Source organism: Scophthalmus maximus, chromosome 10, assembly GCF_022379125.1.
Source record: "Scophthalmus maximus strain ysfricsl-2021 chromosome 10, ASM2237912v1, whole genome shotgun sequence".
Lineage (NCBI taxonomy): Eukaryota > Metazoa > Chordata > Actinopteri > Pleuronectiformes > Scophthalmidae > Scophthalmus > Scophthalmus maximus.
Window position 1 is genome coordinate 11,968,945 of NC_061524.1, and position 23,900 is coordinate 11,992,844.

General features: G+C 42.3%; 4 protein-coding genes across 14 annotated transcripts in view; 1 reads left to right on the forward strand and 3 right to left on the reverse strand.

Moving 5' to 3' along the window:
• Window positions 1-109: 109 nt before the first annotated feature.
• Window positions 110-8,976, forward strand: oit3 (oncoprotein induced transcript 3). The gene is made up of 9 exons (XM_035605260.2): window positions 110-271; window positions 2,241-2,615; window positions 2,749-2,859; window positions 4,483-4,605; window positions 4,711-4,833; window positions 5,543-5,703; window positions 5,866-6,278; window positions 7,430-7,529; window positions 7,686-8,976. The coding sequence occupies exons 1-9, from the start codon at window positions 214-216 to the stop codon at window positions 7,836-7,838; spliced, it is 1,617 nt and encodes a 538-aa protein (XP_035461153.2). The 5' UTR covers window positions 110-213; the 3' UTR covers window positions 7,839-8,976.
• Window positions 7,860-11,157, reverse strand: pla2g12b (phospholipase A2, group XIIB). 2 transcript variants are annotated; one of them, XM_035605266.2, is made up of 4 exons: window positions 10,235-11,157; window positions 9,652-9,740; window positions 9,371-9,536; window positions 7,860-9,256 (listed from the first exon to the last, which is right to left on the reverse strand). In XM_035605266.2, the coding sequence occupies exons 1-4, from the start codon at window positions 10,845-10,847 to the stop codon at window positions 9,138-9,140; spliced, it is 987 nt and encodes a 328-aa protein (XP_035461159.1). In that variant the 5' UTR covers window positions 10,848-11,157; the 3' UTR covers window positions 7,860-9,137. The 2 variants fall into 2 exon arrangements, with proteins under 2 accessions (XP_035461159.1, XP_035461160.1); XM_035605267.2 differs by having other exon boundaries at window positions 9,664-9,740; window positions 10,235-11,118.
• LOC118283377 (uncharacterized protein C6orf118) lies at window positions 10,568-16,502 on the reverse strand. Of its 6 annotated transcripts, none has more exons than XR_004784527.2 (11): window positions 16,273-16,501; window positions 15,232-15,851; window positions 14,848-14,970; window positions 14,267-14,326; window positions 13,630-13,754; window positions 13,337-13,398; window positions 12,862-13,031; window positions 12,642-12,695; window positions 12,448-12,509; window positions 12,213-12,334; window positions 10,568-10,702 (listed from the first exon to the last, which is right to left on the reverse strand). XR_004784527.2 is itself a non-coding variant. In XM_047334768.1 (10 exons), the coding sequence occupies exons 1-10, from the start codon at window positions 16,436-16,438 to the stop codon at window positions 12,286-12,288; spliced, it is 1,443 nt and encodes a 480-aa protein (XP_047190724.1). In that variant the 5' UTR covers window positions 16,439-16,502; the 3' UTR covers window positions 11,597-12,285. The 6 variants fall into 6 exon arrangements, 4 of the variants coding, with proteins under 4 accessions (XP_047190724.1, XP_035461154.2, XP_047190726.1 ...); XR_004784528.2 differs by lacking the exon at window positions 10,568-10,702 and adding an exon at window positions 11,275-11,530; XM_047334768.1 differs by lacking the exon at window positions 10,568-10,702 and having other exon boundaries at window positions 11,597-12,334; window positions 14,896-14,970; window positions 16,273-16,502.
• A 1,770-nt stretch (window positions 16,503-18,272) lies between these two features.
• Window positions 18,273-23,900, reverse strand: part of pde10a (phosphodiesterase 10A) — a 50,067-nt gene continuing 44,439 nt past the window's right edge. For 4 of the 5 annotated variants that reach the window (XM_035606591.2, XM_035606593.2, XM_035606594.2 and 1 more), the window contains 5 exons: window positions 23,621-23,793; window positions 23,372-23,483; window positions 23,078-23,158; window positions 22,149-22,237; window positions 18,273-20,899 (listed from right to left, as the gene is read on the reverse strand). In XM_035606591.2, the coding sequence (XP_035462484.1) occupies window positions 20,800-20,899; window positions 22,149-22,237; window positions 23,078-23,158; window positions 23,372-23,483; window positions 23,621-23,793 (555 nt within the window). In that variant the 3' untranslated portion in view covers window positions 18,273-20,799. The remainder of the gene's footprint in view (window positions 20,900-22,148; window positions 22,238-23,077; window positions 23,159-23,371; window positions 23,484-23,620; window positions 23,794-23,900) is intronic. The other variant, XM_035606592.2, reaches the window with a different exon arrangement.

Below are 23,900 nucleotides of genomic sequence, written 5' to 3' on the forward strand. Positions count from 1 at the left end.
GGAACAATAGGAGGATGGTCCTGTTACTGGTCAAGAAGAAGGTCAAGGGGTCAAGGTGAGAAAAAGGGACATGACGGTATGACACATACAGATAAGAGGTGCCTATTAAAGACACACTTCCCCTCAGGATGAACCAGAGGAGCTGCACAAACAACTTCACAAACATATTCACTGAGCTTGTATGATCTTTCTACATTTTTAGAAAAACATATCATGATTATTTTGGTAATCACCAGTCTGCTGCAGGAGTTTTTTGCCGTTGCACGTGGAGGTGAGTGTAACATTTCCTATGTTGTTTACATCCATAACAAGATACTTATCTGTGTGTCCACAGTTCTTCTCATTTTTCCTCTTGTTTTTTATAAGAAAATCTGTCACCAAGTCAACTCATTTATACTTAATATGTAAAAAATATATACATATATTTTCAAGAAATACTTACATTTTCTTAAAAGTCTAAATAAATGAATACTTTTCCTAAATTAGCTGTGAGCCAATTCTGAAAAACCAGGGTAAAAAGTATATTTCTTTTGGACTATTTTCAGCTGTGGATTAATACACATTTGGTGCAGTAAAAATTGTCCCCATTTAATCTTAATCAAGTAACCCATCAGCCAGTGCACCAGTGGGGCTCACCTTATAGTGTTTGGAAAAAAACTGGGGACAATGGCACAAAGTATTCAGATATATGGGGAAAACTATTTTGAAGAATCCTTGTTGGTTCTGTTGTTTCGATTCATTGAGGATGAGAAAAAAATACAGAATATTGCCATTTTTATCCCCCCAAAAATTATTAGAACAATAAGGTTGGACACTGTTCAGCTTCTTCATCTTCATGTGAACATAAAAGATGCAGGAGTCTGACACAGATCAGACGCTGCTCCAAGTTCCCTTAACAGCCATATTGAGCTGCTCAAGCCAAATCTTGAAGATTTAACACTTCTATTAACATACGCCCACGTGAGTCAGCTGTCCTCAGCCCCCTCAGTTGTACGTCTCCAAAACTGGTAATTTATTCTGAAAGTGGGCTCAGGCCTTTCATTGATCCCTCTGCTTTTACTGGAGAGGCAGGTTGTGACAAGATGGACGGTCCATTAGTGGATGGAATTCATTTATGGCCATAAAATTTGTCCCATCACACGCAAATGTGCATTCATAGCTTTCGAGATCCAAGGTGCTAGTAGTTGGTTTTTCTTACCATCATTCGGAATATAAATGTTTGTGCAATTTTCATGTTTGCTTGTGTTATCAGCTATGAGGAGAAGAGCAGTTATTATCACTGTAGCTCCGGTCCATTAGATGTCACAGAGAAAGTTATTTTCATCCAAGGTAATGGAAGCAGAGCAATACAACTAATCGGAGAGCCAAGAGCCCTGGTAACAGTGGTGGTTACTGTATGTGCTGGTTGTCTGCTGTCATGTTTCCTGGCTCTGGCCTGCCACAGAAGACGCTGTACTGCTGAGCTGATCAACCTCCTGCTGTTTCTTCATCCCAGGCGATCCTCGCTCTGGCCCACTTTGCCCGTCGCCATCATCACTCACGTCCTCCTCTTCTCTTCTATTTGTTTTACATCCACCTATAATTACACCGTTGACAGGGCGTGACGAAGCGAGAGGCCATTGATTGTTTTGCTGCACCTTGTTTACTCTGCTCGTTCAGTTGTTCTCTTGATTCAGCACAACTGGCTGCAGTGAGAAGAGTCACAGACGACAGGACTTGCTCCATAAAGAGGCCTTTGTGGATGGCTTGTTGGCTTTTAGTTCAATTAGAATTGACCCCGTGTAAGGGTTTATCATGGAGGTCCAAAGGTTCACTCCATGCTACAATACAAAGAACAGGATGAAAGATTTATTGCTCGTCCATGGATTGAGCAGATATGTGAAGCTTGCTCTAATTAACCAATGGTATTCCTGATACTTTTATTTCAGATGTCTCTGTTTTCACTGGATCTGAAACCCCAGTAAGACCTAGATTATACAGAGAACTCAGGGATTCATTTTTTTATTTTCAATTTGGATGAAATGAAAAAACCCTTCAAAAGGGATGAAGGAAGCATTGAAATCTTTTGCTTGAGTAAAAGTACAGACTCTATCTTAAAGGACCTGATAACCATGCCGTTATTGCTGTCCCGTGCATTCCCCAGCCATTCCTCTCCAGCTTGTCCTTCTTTTAAAACACACATTTACAGAATGGTCATTTTATATCGTGTCCATTTTTGCCATCCCACCCACATGCATCAGCCTTGGACCCGTGCTCTGCCTACATCAGCCTGAACGAACCCTGGAGGAACACAGACTACCACGTCAACCAGTCATCTGGCGTACCCCTGTGTGACAGCCACATGTCTGGGGAATGGTACCGCTTCACCGGCATGGCCGGGGATGCCATGCCCACCTTCTGCGTCTCTGAAAATCACTGTGGCACCCACGCTCCTCTCTGGCTCAACGGCAGCCACCCTCATTCCCACGAAGGCATTGTCAGCCTGCCTGTGTGCGCCAGCTTCAATGACAACTGCTGCCAGTGGAACGCCAGTGTTGATGTGAAGGCCTGCACTGGGGGATACTTTGTCTACCGTCTGCCGAGACCCTCAGTCTGCTTCCATGTTTACTGTGGCCGTGAGTGAGCATCTGTAATGATATGCTATAATGAGTCTGATCTGTAATAAAGTGTTTGTTTTTCTTTATCCTCTTATTGCGTTACATGTCATTTTCCTGTATATTGTTGTATTAATATGTTTCTGTTTCACAGATTTCTATGATATCTGTGATGAGGTGGACTGTGCGGCTCCCAGATGTCCTGAGTCTGACTGCCGCTGTGCCCCTGGGACCGTGCTGGGACCAGACAGACAAACATGCCTGGGTGAGACAGATACACAGGGAGGAAGAGAGGGGACAGATAAGTTGTGCAACAGTCAAAGATAAGCAAGATAACACGGGGATGGATAGGCTGGAAGTGTTTTTTTCCTAAAAACAAAAAAAAGAAAAAAGTCAGTGAGGATGGATTTGCAGTATGGTCACCCATTGTTTTGACAAATACATTCACTGTTCTGGAAATGTGTTTCCATGCTATTCTTAGGCAAATATCCATATTTGGTAAAGACAAAAGCCAATAGGATATTACCTGAGATTGATAACCAGCGGTTAGGGCAAATAGCTAAGTGCATAAATAAATACAAAACTATTTAAATGACAGCTTGGACTGCAGCTTTTCTGGAGCTTTCAACTGGAATTGGTATCACTCCATCCATGGTGAGGGATTCAAACCAGCAACCCACTTGATCACACATGGATTCCAATCCCACCTATTTCGACACGACCGCAGCCCTGTCAGATGGACTCGAGTACCATCAGCGTCATCCATCGTATTTATTTGAATAGATTTTTAAATGGATATTATTTAACTATTAATGGTGTAAAAGTGGATATAATGGCATGAGCTACAAAAGTTCCTTTACTGTAATACAGTTGGACTGTGAACAATTTTTAGATTGGTATGGTTAAGTAAGCATTCATACCTCTGTAAGCATTTATCTACTACTTCAGCAAACTGTTTTAGTAAATATTTTTTTTCCCCTGGTACTTTAAGCTCTTCACTGTTTATTCATTATGTTGATCAATGTTCAACTTCCTGCTGGACCAATTAGTCTTAACCACAGCACTGGTTAGGTGTTTTAGCTAATAATATAAACTGTATTTTCACATTTACTACAGCTTAACTATATGAGGTATAATAAGCATTTTATTCATTCACATGGTCAGATTAAAGATTGTCTTTTGTACACTGTATGCTGACTTCATTCAAGGTGTGTGTGTGTGTGTGTGTGTGTGTGTGTGTGTGTGTGTGTGTGTGTGTGCATGCGTGCATGCGTGCATGTGTGTGTGTGTGTGTGTGTGTGTGTGAGGTTTTACTCATGTCTGTTTCCTGCTTACTCACAGTAGTGTAGTAGATAAGTGAAAGTCCAAGTTGAGTCTCCATCCAGGATATGTGACTTGTGTATGTGTGTGTGTGTGTGTGTGTGTGTGTGTGTGTGTGTGTGTGTGTGTGTTTGTGTGTGTGTGTTTGGGGGACTGGATGGTACACCTAATGATGGGTGACATGCATGCAGTGGGAACCTGGCCAGCTTGAGAGCTGCCATTACCTCATTATTCGCCCATCAACCAAATCTTCCTCACCCTGTCTCGGAACTGACTTTCTCATTTCTCCATCCTCACTCCCTCCTTTTCCATGCTGCCTTGCACTCTCACTTTTGTCTCTCCTTTTATTGCATCCATCAGATTTTTTTTTCTTTTACCATTTCTGCTCAGCATTATAAACTGGGTTTTAAAGTCCTTCAATGTTTGATTTATCATCCTCATCCCTGGAACACTAAGTGAATTGCCTTGTGGTAATAAACCCCATCCGTCTGGTACTCAGTCCATTAATAAAACAAGACTCATCTGATGATAATATCTGACCCCGGATTGTTGTGTGTCCTATGTTCAGATGTGAACGAGTGTGAGAAGGGCAATGGTGGCTGCGCAGAGGTGTGTGTGAACACCAAAGGCTCCAGGCGCTGTGAGTGTGGGCCAGGCCGTGTGCTGGGCGAGGATGGATGCCGCTGCAGAGGTACAACTATATTTATATGACACACCAGCTGAGATAGTCAAACCAATCAAAGAAGCACACTGTGTTCCTCATTGATTTTTCTTTTCTCCATGTTGCCTCGTGCAGAGATAGCAGGCTGTCACGTTAACAATGGAGGCTGCAGCCATGGCTGCTCGTCGCTGCTGGACTCCTATCAGTGCCACTGCCCCAGAGGACTGGAGCTGGGGGAGGATACACGCACGTGTCAGGGTGAGCGTGTGTCTGTGTGCATGTGTGTGTGAGAGAAAGGTAGATACCGTGGTTAGATAATCAATCAGACAGCAGAGCAGTTTGACACTCTAGTTGCATGACCATGCTTTTATTCATCTGAGAATACATTCTAGATAGTGGGGATTTAACCCAAAATCCATTTCTTCAGGCCATCACTGATATTTTTAACACAGTGGTGGATTATTTAGTTTTCAGGGAGGATTATATCAGTGGTGGATAACAGGACTGACACAATACTTTTCTACCGAAATTGTGAAATGAGACAATCCTGGGGGAATGAATGTGATGTCTTCAGTCCATTTAGTCATTTGATTAAAAAAAAGAAAAGCCAATTACTTGAGCTGGAGCTGGTGAAAGTTGGTCATTTTTGCTCAAGATATGACTGAAATCATTGATCGATTCAAAAATAATTGATAAATCATTTTAGTACTGATAGTGCCACTGGGTTTCAACAAAGTCAGAAATGTTGTAAATGCACACCTCGTTCCTTGACAAACCAAAAAATCAACAAACTCAAATAACAGTGGTTAGCAATTTGCTTATCAGGTTTTAATGACTCAGCCGTCATCAGATTTTTGTGGTATGTTTTCATCTAATCACAGGGGTGTGGGATGATTGCATGCCGCTCTTTGTCATTGTATCCATGCACTGTTTCATGATGAGTGCCATTTTTTTTTCTCTCCTGCAGTGCCAGTCCAGTGTGATCCCAGCTCTATTACAGTGTCAGTCCCCAAGGACCTTGTAGGAGGACTGGAGCTCTTCCTGTCTAACTCGTCTTGTCGTGGTGTCTCCAACGGCACACACATCAATCTCAGCTTCAGCCTCAAGACCTGTGGCACTGTGGTGGAGGTCAGAGACGTTAAGTTAAAAACATTTGTGTACTAAGTGTGCTCTGGGTTACGCCTCTAGTTGGGGAAATCGTTCGTTTTTGAGTTTATTATATTTCAAAAGTGGGCTTTGTGAGGTTGTCAATGAAAAAGCTATTAAAGTGAGGTAAATGTTGACCCTCAGGTGACAGATGACAAGATTGTGGGAACCAACCTGGTGACAGGCCTTCCCCGGAGCAGCCCAGGTAGCAGCAGAGACTTAATAGTCCGCACCAGCAAGTTAGTGCTCCCTGTGACCTGTGAGTTCCCCAGGGAATACCACGTGTCGGACGGATACCAGGCAAGCCTGCGCAGCTCAGCCCTGAAGCTGGCCGGCCACAGTGAGGGCATCTTCCCCTTCTCCCTGGAGCTCTTCAAGAACGCAGAGTTCTCCGAGTCCTACCGCACCCCTCCCCAGCTGCGCCTGCATGACTCCCTGTTCTTCGGCGTGGAGCCCAAGGAGAGAGTGGAGGGCCTCTCCGCACTGGTGGAGAGCTGCTTCGCCACCCCGGGCCCCAAAGCGGACCAGGCTCTCAAGTATTACCTCATCAAAGACGGGTGAATACGTCTGTTTTGACACCACATTTCTTCATGCCACCTGACGTAACACAGGTGAATCAGAAAACAGCCTCTTTGAAAACAGCATCTCCATTAGTTCATATAAATGAATGGTCTTCCCACAAAAGTAATTCAAGCTACACCCAGTCCATGGAAATGTTCTTATTTGCAATTGTCAGGTAGGTCTTCCTAAAACAAAACCTCATTATGAATGATTTATTATATTATATTTTTAGAAATGTATTTTCTGAAATACCATACCTCTAGCATGGTTAGTCTGATAGAATTGTAATCCCTGTTAGTCTGGACTATTCACAGCACATGTACTGTCATCAATTGTCTGATGGTGACATAGTTGCAACTTTTATTGAGAGTTGAATGTTTCAATAGAAACAATTCAACAATTAGATCTTATTACAGACACCGACATAGTGATAGTATTTCTGGAGCTCCACTGATGAAATTCCATCCACCTCCATTGTTTTATAGTGGAGCCAGAAATCTCAGTGACATGGTATTTTTTAGCCCGGGCAAATAAAATGCATGGTATTGTACTGAAAAAGGGCATTTTCATAATTTGGATGAACTTTCCCTATAAAGTGTCCTGCTTATGCGCACACTAAAAACTGCTGAATTCTGACTTTTTAATATTTCTTCATAAACACCAGAATTGCTTGTAGTCGTGCACCATTAATAATTCTCATAATAAATGTCAACTGGATGAGACCGAGATGCGGCATTCCCACAAAGCCTTAGCATCAGCGGCTTGACAGTTATAGGACAGCATATCGCCACTCCTTCAAGGAAACGTCACATAAAAATTGCCACTGCCCCTGTACTCTGATTAATGTGGAGAAAAAAAACAATAATGTTTTGGGTAGAAAAATTGAAAACAGCCTTGTAATCTGGGGAACACTTTCTTCTGGCAAACCATTTTTTCACTGAATCCAGAGTGAGAGTTCCTCCTCTGCTCTGTGGACACCAACAGAGCAGGGCTGTCATCTATTTTCATGATTTCCTATTAAAATACAGCAGTGTTTCAGGGCCTTGGGCCAGCTGAACTTAATGAAGCGGCTTGTTAGAAATATATACGGGTCACTGGCGGCAGTGTTAAGATATCATCTGCATTCCCTCTTTGGTTTCCTACTCAGGTGCATCTCCGATGAAGCAGTGACACAGTACTCGTCGAAGGACCAGCTCTCTAAGCACTACCAGGTCCCCGTCTTCAAGTTCATCGGCAAGGACAACCAAGTGAGTCGAAGAAGCATGCTGGGAGCCAGCTGGCGAGAGTGTGTGGGTGTGTGCCTGTGTAGCACTACCATGTAGAAATAGGCAGAACTGAATTAGCATTGACCTTTACATGTGATCACAACTGCCTAAAATAAGCTTTGTTTTCTCCGTTTGCAGCAAGTTTTCCTCCACTGCCAGGTGTTAGTATGCGGCGCAGGAGACTCCCGCTGTGCTCAGCGCTGTCGAGGACGAGTCCGACGGGAGCTGCGGGCCAGTGACCCTCAGGAGCAGCACACACTGACTGGAGGCCCCATCTTCATCCTGCCTTAGTCATGATGATGATCATACAGATTGACGTTTATATTTCAGTTTATTTGGTATTTCAAAAGTAGGTATATACTGCACACACACACACACACACACACACACACACACACACACACACACACACACACACACACACACACACACACACACACACACACACACACACACACACACACAGAGAATATGCCATTGTGCTGATGTCTCTTCTAAAGTCCCACATACACACAAATACATGTAGATGCATAGTATACACCCTTTTCTTTTTTTCTCCAGTTCCAGTGTCACTCACTTCGCTGTAGATCAATCAAATTCTGGTTAATGCGTCCACGTTTGTGCGTCTTAGCCACTTTGCCGGCAGCACAATTTACTGACATTAGAGTGAATGGCATTTCCATTCGAAATCATTCGGAGGGGCCCACAGTTCATTTGTAACAACTGCAGCGTGAAGGATGTTTTTCTGGATCACACTTTTAGGCATTTCTCAGGCTTGATTACGCCTTATAGATTAAGTGGATTCATGGAAGTGGTTTATATTTCATTCCATCACTGACTTGAAAAATACATGTGAAACACCCACCCACACTGACAAATTTTTCTCAGATAACTAATGGCTGGGGGAGAATGTCACACATTACAGTGTGGTGGAAAAGAGATATCAGCGTGCCGTGCCTGTCAATTAAGCACATCACTGCTTCATCTCTCTGACAGTTAATCTAGAATTAATCATGTCAGTTATGCTGCAATTAGTCATGAATCTACTCATACATAATAACAAATAACTTACATTAAACATTAACACAGTAGCTGTAATTGACTTAAGATTTTACATGACATAGACTTAAGGTTTGATCAAACTGCTTAACATTAAATACTAGCGCACAACGAACAACAATGTGTCCCAGAGTAATTATCACGTGTCTGTCTGTCTCGACCAAAAGAATCCAACTACAATATCCTTCCCATCAGGAAATGCGTTTGGAGTAATTTATGGTAATGGAGTCATCGAGGCCTAAAAATGGCCTTAAAACGACAATGAAGTATGGAGAGTATAATATGCATGAGCAATTAATTAAGATTGTGAAAGTCATTTTCCGATACTTAACATTTGTTAGTACTTTCTATGAATAAATGTTTAAATATAGTGTCTTTTTTTGTTTTTTTAACTCCTGAATCCTGAAATGGCTCCTGTGAAAATCTCCTTTTGACAGAGAAACCTATAAATATACAGTACAATCTGTGGAGATACTCATGACTCTGTTATTGTCTGTGAAAGTGTCCAGGGGTTGTTCATAGTTTTCTGTATCACAGTTCATCCCTCTCCTCTCCGTCGCAGACACACGCTGCCCTCTGGCTGTTCATGTAAGGCCTACAACCCAGAGTCCACACTGTGTTGTACAGCACGTCTGCCATTGAGTCACAGGCTAAGAGGAGGAGACAGAGAGAAAAAATGTTGTGGGTTAATAAAGTATTTGAGACGTTTCCGGTTCCAAGAAAAAAAGGGCCGCTAAAGAAGCGACTATTTGCGAATACCTCACCTTGTACCTGCGACACAAAGCCCAGGCTCGTCTTCAGATCGGAGCAGATGCCGTACAGACACGAGCGAAACTTGGAGTCACAGTCGTACTTGCTTGTGCCACAGGTGTCATAGCACGTGTCCAGCTGGTCGCAGCACTTTGTCATCGCAGGGACCCCGAGGTCAAGCTGTCAAAGAGAAAGAACTGTATTGGGTCCGTGCAGAGGCTAGCGTGATAACTGCGGTCAATTAGATCCACCAAGTAGTTCTAGCTGATGTTGGTGCTACGAACAGACCACCTACAGCGCCATTCACCTGTAGTCCCACCAGAGAGGAGCTGCAGCCGTTGGGCTCCGGGAGCTGGTAGCCAAGACGAGGCTGAGGAGCTTCTCCTAAGAAAAACAAAGAACCAAACTGAATGTGTAACATGAAGGCACATGAACAAGGTAATGTCATCACGTACTCCCTTTCAGGGATCCATATCTCTGTTCTTAGGTGTGCATCGTTTCTACAGATAAGATGTCACTTCTGTTTGAGAACATCAGAACTGATTGTGTAACCGTAGGTACATCTGCCTCCCCCAGACTGATAAAGAGAATGTAGTCAGGTTTCAGTATCAGCAGCTTTAAGGGCCGTCTACGTTATCTTGAATCAAGACGTAGGTGGTAAGACAGAGTGACAGCAAGAGAAATTGATTAAATCTGAGAGTTGCATTGCATGTAAACAACAATAGTAATGATTTGAGAACCTGCTGTGGAAACACATTAACAACAGCTCTGACTGTCTTGCTGTGTCTCTGTCCCCTGAATCACTACCACCTCCAGGACACAGAAGATTTGTTGTTCTCTGTCACTCAAGAGTATAATTCAAGAGTTTTTACTCTTACCATATCTGCAGCGGTACTGACACACGCCATTGTGTCCGCCCGCCAGCTCCACCAGGGAGTCAAAGTATCCGTGCATCGTCTGGAAGCTATTTCTAATTGAGTTAAAGCTCCAGCTGTTTTTATCTTCATTAGCCAAGGGTCTGTCCAGGGACTGGTTCGTCTCGACCGGCCTGATCTCATTCCCCTCTTCCTCAGGAGAGGGCTGCTCCTGGGTGACGGCCTCTTCAGCAACAGCTTCCATAGCAGCGTTGTTTCCATCAGGCCCGTCACCTTCTGGCCCTGGCTCTTCGGCGGTGGCACCATCTGCTGCCAGGACCTCCACCTCGGGTTTTTCAGTTGCTGGGTTATCCACTGCAAGCAGAGTGTTACCAAGAAGGGTATCGGCTACAGGTTCCTCAGCCGCTGGTGCGTCAGCCGCACGGGCCGCTGCGGCAGCTGCATCTTCTTCAGCTGCATCGACAGGGCCAGCTGCAACGACACCGTCAACAACAGCAGCTGAGTTAACAGCAGGGGCCTCCGTCTCCTCCTGTGCGTGAGCCTGGTAGTTGCCCAAAGTAGCACACGTGCCCATGGACACACAGAGGAGGAGCAGCACCACAGTCCGATGCAGCATGGTGCTGAGCTGGCGGCAGTCCAGGCAGAGGAAGCTCTACACGGGGTGAGGTGTTGTTAACAGGGTGAGAGGAGCTTAGACAGTGCTGGGCAAAAACACTCTGCGCTACTCCTGCCTCTGTCAGTCAGAGAGCAGACTTTGACCTCTGATTGGGTCCCGGTAGACAGCAAGGCAATCTCTCATATCGGGGGCAAAGGTCACCCCATTATCAATCCAGAGAAACTCACTCACTCACTCTCTGTGATTCTTGAACACATTGAACGGACGCCGCTTTATCCACAAGGCTATAATTGGAATGTTATGACTCAAAAGTCACACGGCGCTCGAGCCCCAGAGGGGAAAAAAAGCCTCTTCATATTCACTTTAACACTCGGCACATCGAATGCTGGCATTTCAGCCCGTGACCTTCATCAAGATATCGCACACTTCAAACGATCGTCACTGGGTTTGGATAAAGGTCACACACTGGCACTTCAGCACTGGATTCGCAGAAACAATGAAATGTTGTCTTGTTCATTTGGCAGGAGGTTGTGGAGTTGATTTTTCAGACCAACTTGCTCCAGTGCAGTCTTCATTACATAGGGGAACGTTCTCACATGTATCTGCTGCCCTCTAGTGTTTGAACAGTTACATGCTCCCAGTGATGTGGAAATTGATTATTTTTCTGGTCCTTTTTAGTGTTCCTGTCCAAAGAGAGGTTTTACTCATACCAGTAATGTGGGAGTTCAGTTTTGAGGTATTTGTTCTGGTTCTTTTTCGAATATTTTCATTTAATGATTCTCTAACTTTCTTTTACTGCACTTCTCACGTTTGACAGCTTCGGTACTACATAACAACAATAATACATTTTATTTATATGACATTCTTTAAGCTTAAGCAACAAGTGTGATATTGTTATGGATAAATCAAATTAAACAAACTGTAGTTCACAAGATAAAAAATAGGATGAAATGTGACAACTGGATAATATGTAAATGAAGGTTTTACATATTAAAGACATGATTATCTTTTAGAGTAAACTGTACAATTATAGATCAAACTATCCAACAGTATATCAAGTTGCAAATACTATCTTCACATCAACCTACTGCAACAACAAAACACAATTAAGATCAGCAGCATCAGTACCATTTGTGGACTTGTAATGGACTCTTAACTGGACTCTTATAATTGTTTTCTCATTGTGTTATAATTGCTCGCTTGCTGTTAGTGGCAGTTTTAAGCTATGATCTACACTTTTATTGTAGTACTAAACTGAAAGGCTTATGACGGGCCACACGGTAATCTCATATTTAATTTGCTACTTGTCAAAGATAAGAAATAAGTACAAAGGTTAAAAACTTGATTTAAATAATTGTATTCTACCTATGGACTTTATCCAGCTGACATTGAAATATTCATCCCAAGAAACGATTCTCTGTTTGACTTGTTGATGAAGTTATTCACTCTCAGTCTTCAGATCGCACTGTATTTCGTCCCACAATGTCCTGGTGGTGAAAAGAGAGGAAAGCAACAGACATTGAGAAAGAGTCGCCTGATACCTGTAAGGTGCCGCAGAGTGCTCCCATCAATTGGGACACGAGAGCAAAATGACATTTACCGTCTCATGGTCTTGCTTGATTTCTCTCTATTCAGCACTATGTTGATTTTGTTTTCCAGATCCTTGTGGGAAAAATACACAGTAAAGAACTTGACCCACTATCACTATCAGTGTACTTTAGTCTAAGTATTTAAAACGTGCCATGAATTTAACAAACATAATGATATGACAGGAAAAAGGTCAAACTCCCTTGCCTTGTTGGTGGTCTTCAGACGGTCACTTGAGGCTATCAGTCTCAACGCTTCTGTCTGGAAGCAAACAGAAGAAAAAAAAAGTTAAATATAAATTGCAACGATCTGCATTTTTTAGCAATCAAACATCCTGTTTTAACTTTTATGAAAGAGGGCAAAGGCAGACATATTCTACATGGGATAAAAATATATATAAGAGGATAAGCAGTTTATCTCCCAGCACCTTTAGGACTTTGATGTGTTTTTCAGTGGCAGTGGTTGTCACAGTGCACACCAGCTTTTCGTTAATCTCCTCCTCCAGCTGTTGGATCTCCCTCCACATGTTCAACACCTGGAGCCTCTTGAATTGGACACTGTTGGTGTAGCTGGTAGATGTCCCAGTGTCACGCAGTCCTGACAGAGATACATTTGTCCAAACACAGAGGAGCCAAGTATGAATGTACTGTATAGTGACTAATGCATCTGGACATCTGCATCTATGTACATACACACACCCCTGCAGACAACATAAAGTCACAGCTGACTCACTGACACTACAACACTGCCTTTATGCCCGATGACATGACAAAGTGATTATTTGCTCAGTCTATCGACTGAACAAATGTGCTGTTGCCCTGCAGGGTAATAACACAGTACAGCGAAATGCTTAGATCGGGTTTACCAAGGGTTACATGTACCAGTGTAGTCTTGAGACTTACTCTTCATGTCACTGTCCTCTGGGCCCGCGATAGCTGGAACATTCTGTGAGTCATTTCGGACTCTGAGGTTAAAAAAAAAAAAATTATATTTAAACTAATAAGAGAGAACTAAATATATATATGACAATATATATATAACATATATATATATATATATATATATATATATATATATATTTAGTTCTCTCTTATTAGTATATATATATATATATATATATATATATATATACACACACACACACATGCACACAGAGAGAGAGAGAGAGAGAGCGCGAGAGAGACCCTTGCAGTACCGTCTATTCTCCTGCAGAGCTCTTCTGGCCTCCTGCTCCAGCCTGCGAACCTCCCTTTCAGCATCTACCAACTCCATTTCCGTTACTTTGCCATTGCCAAGATCTTCAAGTGAAGTATTCGGCGCCTGTAACATAAGAACAACAACATATTAAGACTTTCAGCGTTCGCCACGAAGAAAAATGTTTGCTCTGTGACTACCGCAAAACTATTTCACGCTCCATCTTTACTCTCTGTAATGTGCATTGCTCCCGTTCCTGTAACACCATGAAGGTATTCTGCTTCTTTACTCAGAAATTCAATCAGAAATATATTACTGCTAGCAGTCCTGGGTTAAGTCAATGGACATGTGGCCTAAACTTGCCATGAAAATGAATGGCAGGCCCTGTTTTAAGTGCTATCTTTAACCTTTCCAACAGAGACTGAACCATCAGTGCAGATTCCAATCACTGTGTAATAAACTGTCAGTTTCCACAGACTTTGAAACTCCCTGAGTTATACTTGCTCACACCTACAGTTGGAATCAATGTCTTTGACAGGAAATTGGGCCATGAAGTCACACCCCATGTCTCGGGTCTTCTTCTTCTTCTTCTGTTAAATCAACAGTATATTGAAAACATTACGGGCAGTGTACTTAACCATGTCATGTGGTGGTGACTGGGAAGCCATCATGTGATTGACATACAAATCGTAATCTGTCTGAAAGAAAAAGAGATATCTTTATCATTATTACATACAGGCTTCACAGGAGATATTTATCACATACTTGAATGTGGGCTACAGCTATCAAGTTACATTAACACACAATGCAAATTTTCTAAGTTACTGTAATATTTTAGCCACAGTTAAATAAATGTGTCCTTAGTATATTTGTAATATGCATGTTTAGCGTAATCAAAATGACTCATTTCAAGTTGGTCATCCTGTCAAATAATAACTGTACAATACTGTCCATCAGTCTACTCATTACAATAAATGAAATGTTTCAGTGTCATATTCATTTCACATTTGTTTATGTATCACTCTGAGACATGTCACATCGATGACCAGGTGACCGAACCGCTGACCTCTGGTGACCTGCTCCCTGACACATCATGGCTGGGGTCCAGCGGTTGCTCCATTTCTACATGCTACACCAGGGACTCACTCTCTCTTAGCGCTATTACGTCTGATGGCACATGCTAAAAATGTGCTAGTGGGTACAGAGGAAATGGAAAAACCTTAATTTCCCTCAGGATGCGTCCAAATACTGGCGAGCTTTCACATACATCATCAAAGACGTCACTGAACACCGCAAGGCGGTCTCTGCTGGGCCAGCTCTGCGCTGACAGCTTCCTCAGCTCCTGGATGTGAGAGGAACACACACACACACACACACACACACACACACACACACACGCACACGCACACGCACACGCATCGTTAGAAAGTGAGGATGTGTGTGAGAGTCTGTGATTGTCTTTATTCATGCACCTTCTGCAAGAATATTGGGAGGGGCATTACAGAATTACCATCTTATTGAAAATGAACAAAGTAGAAAGCCTGAAAGTTAAAACAATTTTTTTTTTTTAATTAATTGCCATGGTTTGTATGACCAGTCTCACCTTTTGTAGTTTCCTCTCATGCATCTCTGCAATATTTCTTCCAGCCCACAGGCCCGGCTTGGCTATGAATTCCCTGTCAAACCATTGTTTAGTCTTTAGCTGGTCTTCATTATTCTGTCCTTCCTGGTCAGAATGGCTCGAGCACAATTGCTGTTTCCCCTCCGGAACAAATGAAGAGTTGGGCTTCTTCTTTGAAATAGCTCTCTGCTGGGACGGCACAGAGTTTGAGGAACGACGAACCACCTCGGGCAGACGGACACCTCCTCTTCCGTCTGCATGTGATGAGTGATCAGCAGCCTGGTCTCGTCCTGGGTCCGAGACCTCGGCCTCTACCAAAGCGGTGCTGGCGGTGAGCGCAGAGGGAGACTCACGGGTCAGGGTCTTTGTTCGTCTCTGCCGGACTGTCAGAGGGTTTGGGGTTTCTTCTGGGCCCCGAGACGTCCTCCAGAAAGACTGCTTTGAGTCCACGTGCTGCGCTCTGTGGTTCAGGCCGCGGGGCCCCAGATGACCCGAGGAGTAGGTCAGGATATCGGCCTTCTGACCAGCTTCAGCCGCCAGCAGCAGTCTGCGGATGTCGCTCCCAAAGCACCCAGGCTTTGGCCTACTGCCGCTGGACATGGCTATGAAGGCACAAAGCATATTGTTATATTATAAGTACATTAAAAGCAATGTCAAATCTACTAACACTCACGTCTTGTTCAATTGTTCAATGTACATTTCGTATAGGCTATTATACAGCAGATATGAGATGTTACCAATAACTTTTCTATAAACTGAATTTAGCTGACAACAACATGAAAACAGATGGATGACTTTGCAATCAAACCGTTCTGTGGAAACAAACTGTGGGAAAGTGACATTTTCAAATATTCACACTGTGCTCTAACCAATCAGAGAGCGCTTCCGTATTCGTGAGGCACCAAGCACAGAGCAACAACAAGTGCTTAGTGGTTAGTTTTGATTTTACGTGACATATTGTTAATAAGCAGCTGAAGCATGTAAAGACAGCGGACGAACAGAAAACCTAAATAATAACCCCACCTGTTTGCTGAATGTACTTTAGTGCGGAGTCACGACTGGAGACGAACTTTCGTCGTGTCCACAACGGTCCGTCTTTTACCCGGTCGCCATGGAGACCGAAACGCGTAAGGCCCGCGATGCGTTTGGAGTCTTGATAAAAATCGTACCCAAGAGCTTTCAGGTACATGACTTAGACCTCACTTGGACATCAAAGTCGTCTTACAGCTGACATAGATAGCCAATTCATAAAGGTTTACATGATTAATATATATATTGTAATAGCTTTATGATTTGATATGAATGATTAGAGCCCTATAATTGATAAATCAGGCAGAATTTAATAAAATAGAGAAGGTGGAGTTCATTCTGAAAGTTTTGAAAGTAGGATATAGTGTGACTAAATGATAAAAAAGTGGTTTCATTTCCCTGTTTTCCTTCCTTATTTTCGACAACTGAATGCCAACTCCCAGTTCACTTGAGCCTATTTCTTACTCATTCCACTTCGCTACCCTGTGTAGATCATTATGTTCAAGGGCTGTGTCTTGACACAATAAAGAAAAGAAAAAAAATGTGGAGCTGATGTCAACTACTGAGTGACTAACTTACAATGACTCATTCACCAGGCTTCATCTTAATCAGACATGTCATTATTAGTACCACCCGTCTCTCTCTCTTTCTCTCTCTGGGACTGCATAACCAGTCTACAAGTCAGCAGAATCATCAATGTTGCTGCTGCTGCTGCCAATACCATTGAGTTCATCTGATCATCTGACTGTTCTTTTCTTTTCTTTTGGGGAGTCGGCTGACAGACCCAAATACAAGGTTTAAGCTCATTACCAGGAGTGACATGCTACGCAATAAGCAAATGTAGAATTGTGTCAATCGTTTTAATTTACTGGGGACAAGTGGGTGAAAATGGTTTCCAACCCTGCAAATGACAGAGATGTGCTATGTGATTTCTTTAACATAGAATAAATTAGACCAACATATTCCCCCATGATTTTGTATTTTGTGATAGCCTACTCAAGTGTCCCCTGCAGGCTATGGTAAAATCCTTGCACTCAGTAACCCAATTACCAGATGAATCATGTAAACATTGGTTGTTAGGGAACTGCAACAATCTGGTTACTGCAAAAATCCTGTAAATGCTTTAATCAGACTATTATCTTTATCGGGTTATTCACAATGATTCGATTCTTGTGTGCGAGTAAACACACAGTCATGAGTGGAGCCTACGTCGCAAAAGAGAGGGAAGCGGGGAAGAAGGGGAGGGAAACTCAGCCTCGGGCCTGGAATGGCCAGAATAGGAAATCACCCAGATGGCATAGCTGAGCAGGAGGGAAGAGGTAGTGAAACATGTCATGCTTCATTGAAACAAGTCAGGCTACACGATGGAGTTTGCATTCATTGCGTTTTTGTGTTGTCCATTTAAGTTTGATGTAATTATGATTTTAAAGAAAATGAATGCATTGGAGGATACTTAAAGAGTTGAATCATTTACTTGGCAAGTGAACATTTGTAGTATTATAAATTATATTTAAAAAAATAAAAGTTGTAGAATACTTAACGTCTCTCGTGTAATTTCTCCAATAAGTAATTAAACGTAATTATAAAATGATCAACTCTGTGCAATGTGGAAAATGTGACACACGTAGTTGCTGTTTGGAAGTGAACTGTTTGAACATTTTAAAATTCAAAATTGTAATAAAAAGCAATGAAATAAAGAAACATGTTATGATGAGCCATCCTTTCAAAGACATTTAAATTTGGAAAAGCCCAAAGGACGCCTGCCGATGTCAGTTGCCAGCTATTCAACTGTAGTGGTGGGCAGCCATCTTGTGGAAATAAGTAGGTTTCATTGTTTGTCTGAGAGATAACAGCTAAGGAAGATGAGACTCTCCGACAGAACTATTTGTAGTATGCATGCAGCTCTATCAATAAAACTATGTGCATTAGTTAAATACAGTAAATACAAATAAAGAGACAATTCAAAAACCAAATAAAGAATGATCTGGCACATGTATTTTTAAGGTATTTAATAAAAGTCATTTGGGCTACTGCTCTTACATTTACAGTTGAGACATTCCTCAATTATTCCGGGTAACAGTAACATGTCTAGACCGTTTTGTTTATCTCGATGTTTACTTTGTACAAAACAAAAAGGCCAACATTATTTTTCTTTGTATAAAAAATATAAGTTAATTTAAATTGAACTCTAATTAAGAAAATAACAATAGTAATAAGAGCAATAATAATAATAATCATCAATAATAATAATGATAAAGATCTTAAGCTAAACTTAGTGCAGACAATGGGATATAACTGGTGCTGAAAAGTAGAAGGGACAGTGCAGTGTTATGGACTTAACAATGTCCTCGGTGGGGTTGGAGTGGGGAAAGAGACAGTCAAAAGTATTCTCTCTCTCTCTCTCTCTCTCTCTCTCTCTCTCACGCACGCATGCACGCACGCACACACAACTGCCATTCAGTTTAGCACCATCGGAGCGAACAACTCAGTCTGTACAAACTATTTCCTAGATTGTACACAGTATACACCTATTACCATATATGCAAAACTATGTATAAACTTCAGTTTAGGTGCATGCTAATTGTTGCTCTTGGTTGAAGCTGACTGGAAGCAACTCTGTTAAGTAAGACAGAGCACATCGTGGAAACTGATGGCGCACTCTAACCCACATGCCACCACCAAGGAACTGCAATCGACAGAACATTCATCAACATGTACATTCACACCATTTAGGGCAGGGGGGTCGTGGGGGGCACAGTACCAGTTGTCAAACTAATTATCTGAGCGGTGCTTTCATTATTGGAGGGATGGTGTCCACTGGAATGACAGTTTCGGACAAACGAATTTGTCCTTTGGAAGACCTAGGGAAGATTTGAAAGAATCTTGACGTTCCCCCCTTGGATGATTTTGGCCACTAAGCGTTAAGGGGAGATTTATTTCCCTCGGCAGGTCGTGGACACGAGGGGAAGTTCTGATACATGCCTGTAAAACTCCAACCGACTTTCTGCAGTCCAGACGTAGACATGCGGTGCACTTTAGCTGAACGGGTTTGACAATATGGGAAAATATGAAGCTGAGAGTAGCTGAGACTTGAGCGTTGAGCTGCTGTGGCCTGAATCAACAGCAAAATGACAGTGTTCAGTGTCATTACTACGGCTTTCAACCAGCAAGGACACCTGGTTGTGTGAGAAAGAGAAAAGATCTGAGGCTGTGTAGGCTACTACTTATTCCACCCTTCACTCTTAAATCAATTTAAATCTTTAAAAGAAAAAATCACACTTAAACCATATTTTGTAGATTAGGGTGCTGTCTGGACATAACATATACAAGTTTTCAACTGGTAAAGTTGTTATTTATAATCTACTGGGAGTCCTAACCACCTTTGCGCCGTATCCTATTTTATTTGCGGTTGTATAAGTGATTGCTGATTAAAAAGAGGAACCAGATTGTCATGTAAAATAATCCATGACAAGATAGTGGTGTGAAAAACTGTTATGAAAGTGAAAATTCAGTAGTGCGCAGTCTTGTCGTACTAGAAATGATCAAAAGCGATGCTATTTGTGCATCTTTTTATCTTGTGAACTCTCCCCTACAAATATTTTGACTGCTGGCCTGGAGACAGGTCCTGTTGATCAGAGGAAAGTTGGTGAAGCAGGTTCCTAAATGTCAGGGGGAGCTGGGAGCAGTGCTGTGGGGTCCACCTCAGGGAGAAACATTGTGACTCTCTTGTGACTGGGTTGACAAGTGTCGATATTATCTAACTCCTCTAATCACATTTCATCCACATTTTGTAGAATATGCCGTGGGGGATTTCTGCAACCTCCACGTAGAATAGGCTGTATCACTTTATTCAAGTACTGCAAAGGATTTTTGCTCAAAAAGTGATAAAAAAAAAACAAAAACATTCTGACGTCCACCTTCTCAATGAGGTGGCATTACACCATACATCTGCTCTACACATTCCTTCTGTCTCTGGGAACACCTTGCTGAAGTAGTGCGCGTACGATAAACCTACCACAGAAGGCAAACAGTACCATTTTAAAAAAAAGAAAAAAAGAGCCTGAACCGACAACAAGATTTCACATATCCTAGCCTGTGAAAGGTTCAGAGTAAGGCCTCTGCAAATACAAGACCATAAAAGAATCAGCGAGATAACTCCCCCCCCCCAAAAAAAAACAACCAAAGAAGTATAACAACCAAAAAGAAACCAAACCATCACAGGTCCATTCTACCAAATGAATTCCCAAGCTGAGTGGACGCAGGGTGATGGGTTGAAGTCCCTCATCCCCATCAGCTCTGTCAGTCTCTGGGATTGGTGAAACCGCCAGTGTTGACACCTCCGTCACCCAATGAGGTAACTGTGTGTTGTTTGTTTTCTTTTTCTTTTTCAAAGTCAAGTCACCTTCAGCGAAACCGTCTGCTGCTATAACACAAGATGCGGGTTCTTCCCCCTACAGAGTTCCAGGTCCGTGGCAGGATTCAGGTTGTTTTCCTTTGGTGGGCCAGTGACCCCTTTGGTAGTCAGTTGTCCACCTTGACAGGGCCTGAATCAGAAGGTCGGCAGGGCACTACGTCCTCCACCTCTCCCCGCGCAATCTTCTCCCACTGGCCCAGGTTCTCCCTGCGGACACAGAACACCTCAGATCAGACTCTGCACACAATGGGTCAACAATCAGGACCGTTATTATTACTTAATAGTTACGCTATTATTATATAATGAGATATCGTGTCAATGACATTGTGAACAAATAATGTGAATACAATTGTTAATTCAACAAACAATATTATATCACCTTGCTACCACAAGGGTGTGCATTTGATTTGAACTATGGTATACTGTACACAAAGTGTTACTGGAGAACTTTAAAGAGAAGAATAAGTCAAATGTATGCAACTGCAGCAATGATGTCACAAATATGAGGATAAAACAGTCAACAAAGCAAAACTGTATCAAACAACAATATTGAATTAATTTACACTCGGAATTTATATATTAAGACAAAAATCGAAGCCAGGGAGCAACTACACTTCATCCGTCATCTGCAGCAGCAGTCCCATCCGTTCTTGTTGCTACGGATGTAACCTCCTCTCTTCCCCGTGCTGTAATCCAGTCTGACATACGAGTGCAAAAAGTGCTGCCCTTTGCTGCCATTCCTTTCAATTAGCCAGCCTGATGCAGTTTACACATCTGTGGCGAATCCCACAACAAGCAGCCGGGCTCCGCGGGGTCTAGGCCTGCTGCCCACCCAGAGCCCAGTGCTGACGTACTGCCGGGGCTTAAATATTACCATGCTCACTTTGTTTGCATTCCTCAACATTTAAAAAAAAACAAAAAACAGCGGGTTAACCCCACAAGGGCAGGCAAGTGTGCAACATGATCCCGCTCATCCACCACAAATTACACATAATGCATTCTTGCACTCTTATCGAATGATACACGGACACATAATTTCACATCACACACTGATGCACAAAGTTAAGGAAGAGCAACAGTTTCCTGTGAGTACACTGATTTCTATATTGGAAATCTTTAATATGATGTCAAAAAGCTAGAGCACAAGTTAAACATCAGTACAATAGCATGTGTATTTTGATCAGGCCAGCACACATGTCATTGACCATATCAGACAATATTTCAATTCATTTCATTTGTATAGAGCCAAATCAAAGCCTACATTATCTCAAGGCACTTTACATAGTAAGGTCGAAAGCTTACATATTGTGTGAAGAAACTTTTTGACTAGTTTCTGACTTTCTGTCCCAAATACATACACTTGATAATTCCCTGTCAACTCAAAAGGTTTTTTTGTCAAAGCACACAGTAAAGAAAGAGACTATCGCACATATACTCTGTATCGTTAAATACTTACTTGCAGGCTTTTAGAAGAGGATCGGATGGAGGGAAAAGCTCTGCTAGTGTTGTGTAACATGGAATTGCAACAGCATTGTAGAATCCCACCTAACAAAAAAAAGGCAAAAACAAACAAAACAAAAAAAGTGAACAAAAATAAATGACTAGGCAGTAGATGGAAGTTCGTGTCAAGTTTTTTTTTGTCTAAACTATTTCAGACAAATTATGTTATGACATTAATCAGATATGCAACACATCTCATGATTAAAATTTTCTGTTTTGTGTGATGTGTTGATAATAGCTTATTTTTGAAGAGGACTCTGTGGGTTTATGCCCCACAAAAAAGTTCTTATAGATCATATATTTGAAATGACAGTTCAGGTAAAACAAGGGGGATATCTATTTGATTCACGTCCACATCGCTGTGAAAAAACACTTATGTGTGGAATATGGATGCGTAGAGCCTCAACATCAAGTGTTATTTAAATGTTTTGTTGCTTAACGCATCATAACTGGTAGGCATGATATTTCATTAAATGTTCATGGGAACACAGGATCAACATTAGTTCTAGTAAAGAATTCATCCCTATTACTACATTTATCCATATTATTCTGTGGGGGCTTCTTACACTTTATGGTACTACTACGAGTACTTCTTAATGTATTTTCATCTCAGTCCATAATGATACTGGTTATTGAACACTTTCTGATTTCAAGTTGTTTTTGTTAATCTGTTGTTAATCCTACCTGAGCACTTTATTCTGGTTCTTTGTCCACCACAATGAGGTTTCCTCTCCTCGTTTTCTTCTCAAAACGTTTAAACGTATCACTATCTTCCTTTTTGTGGTTATTCCACACCATTAGAATGAAATCTCAAACTCTCCGAGCATGTGTATGAATAAAGAGTGAGTGCAGTCAGAGACACATGAGCAAAAGTGCTGGTCTCACTTGGCCTTGAGGAACCTCGTCCTTCTTGTCTCTGTCCATCATGGGGATCGGCTGTAGCCCAATCTTTTTCATCTCATCTCCCTGTGCAGAAAAAAATAAGACATTTCCTTTTATCTTTACTTACCGCAGCAAATCTCTTGACCAGAAGACAAGAGAATTTTTTGCCTTACAAATTGTACGATAGCTACAGGAGGTGTAGCATCGTTTACAAGTATTAACAGAAGGCTCACTGTTACACTGGAGGCATGATCATGACACTAAAACTGTTTCAACCCAAACAGTATCCCACTATACCTCAGACCAGAACTCGGCATAGATGTCGTTGGCTGTGAGTCGTGTGATTTGCCATTGCTTGGTAACAGAACACAGGTCACATGCTGTCATCATCAGACCAATCACACGGTCCCTGGGGGGGAACATAGCCTTGTTATGTCCATGTGGTGAAACTCAATGTGCCGTTTATGTGCACCACATTCACATGTCTCCGGCTGATGCCGAGAAGCCTGGGACGATCCCTTGCACAGGTGCGAGTTGTCACTTCACCTGTGAGTGTGGTTGTTTAAGTCCAGTCCCCCCAAGGTCAGCATCTCTGACAGCTGCTGGTGGTTGTTGAAGTACAGGGCGAGGTCTGTGGCGATGATGGCCTTCCGGATGATCTCCAGCACCTGCTCGTACTCAGTGGAATTCAGGTTGGAGAAAATATTGTGCCCTTCCAGCTATGAGAAACAAAGAGATCAATAAAAAAGCAAAAGCTCCACTTATGAGGCGTTCAGCTCAGCTAGACTACAACAGGTCGTATTCTCAGATTCGTCTCGGGCCATCA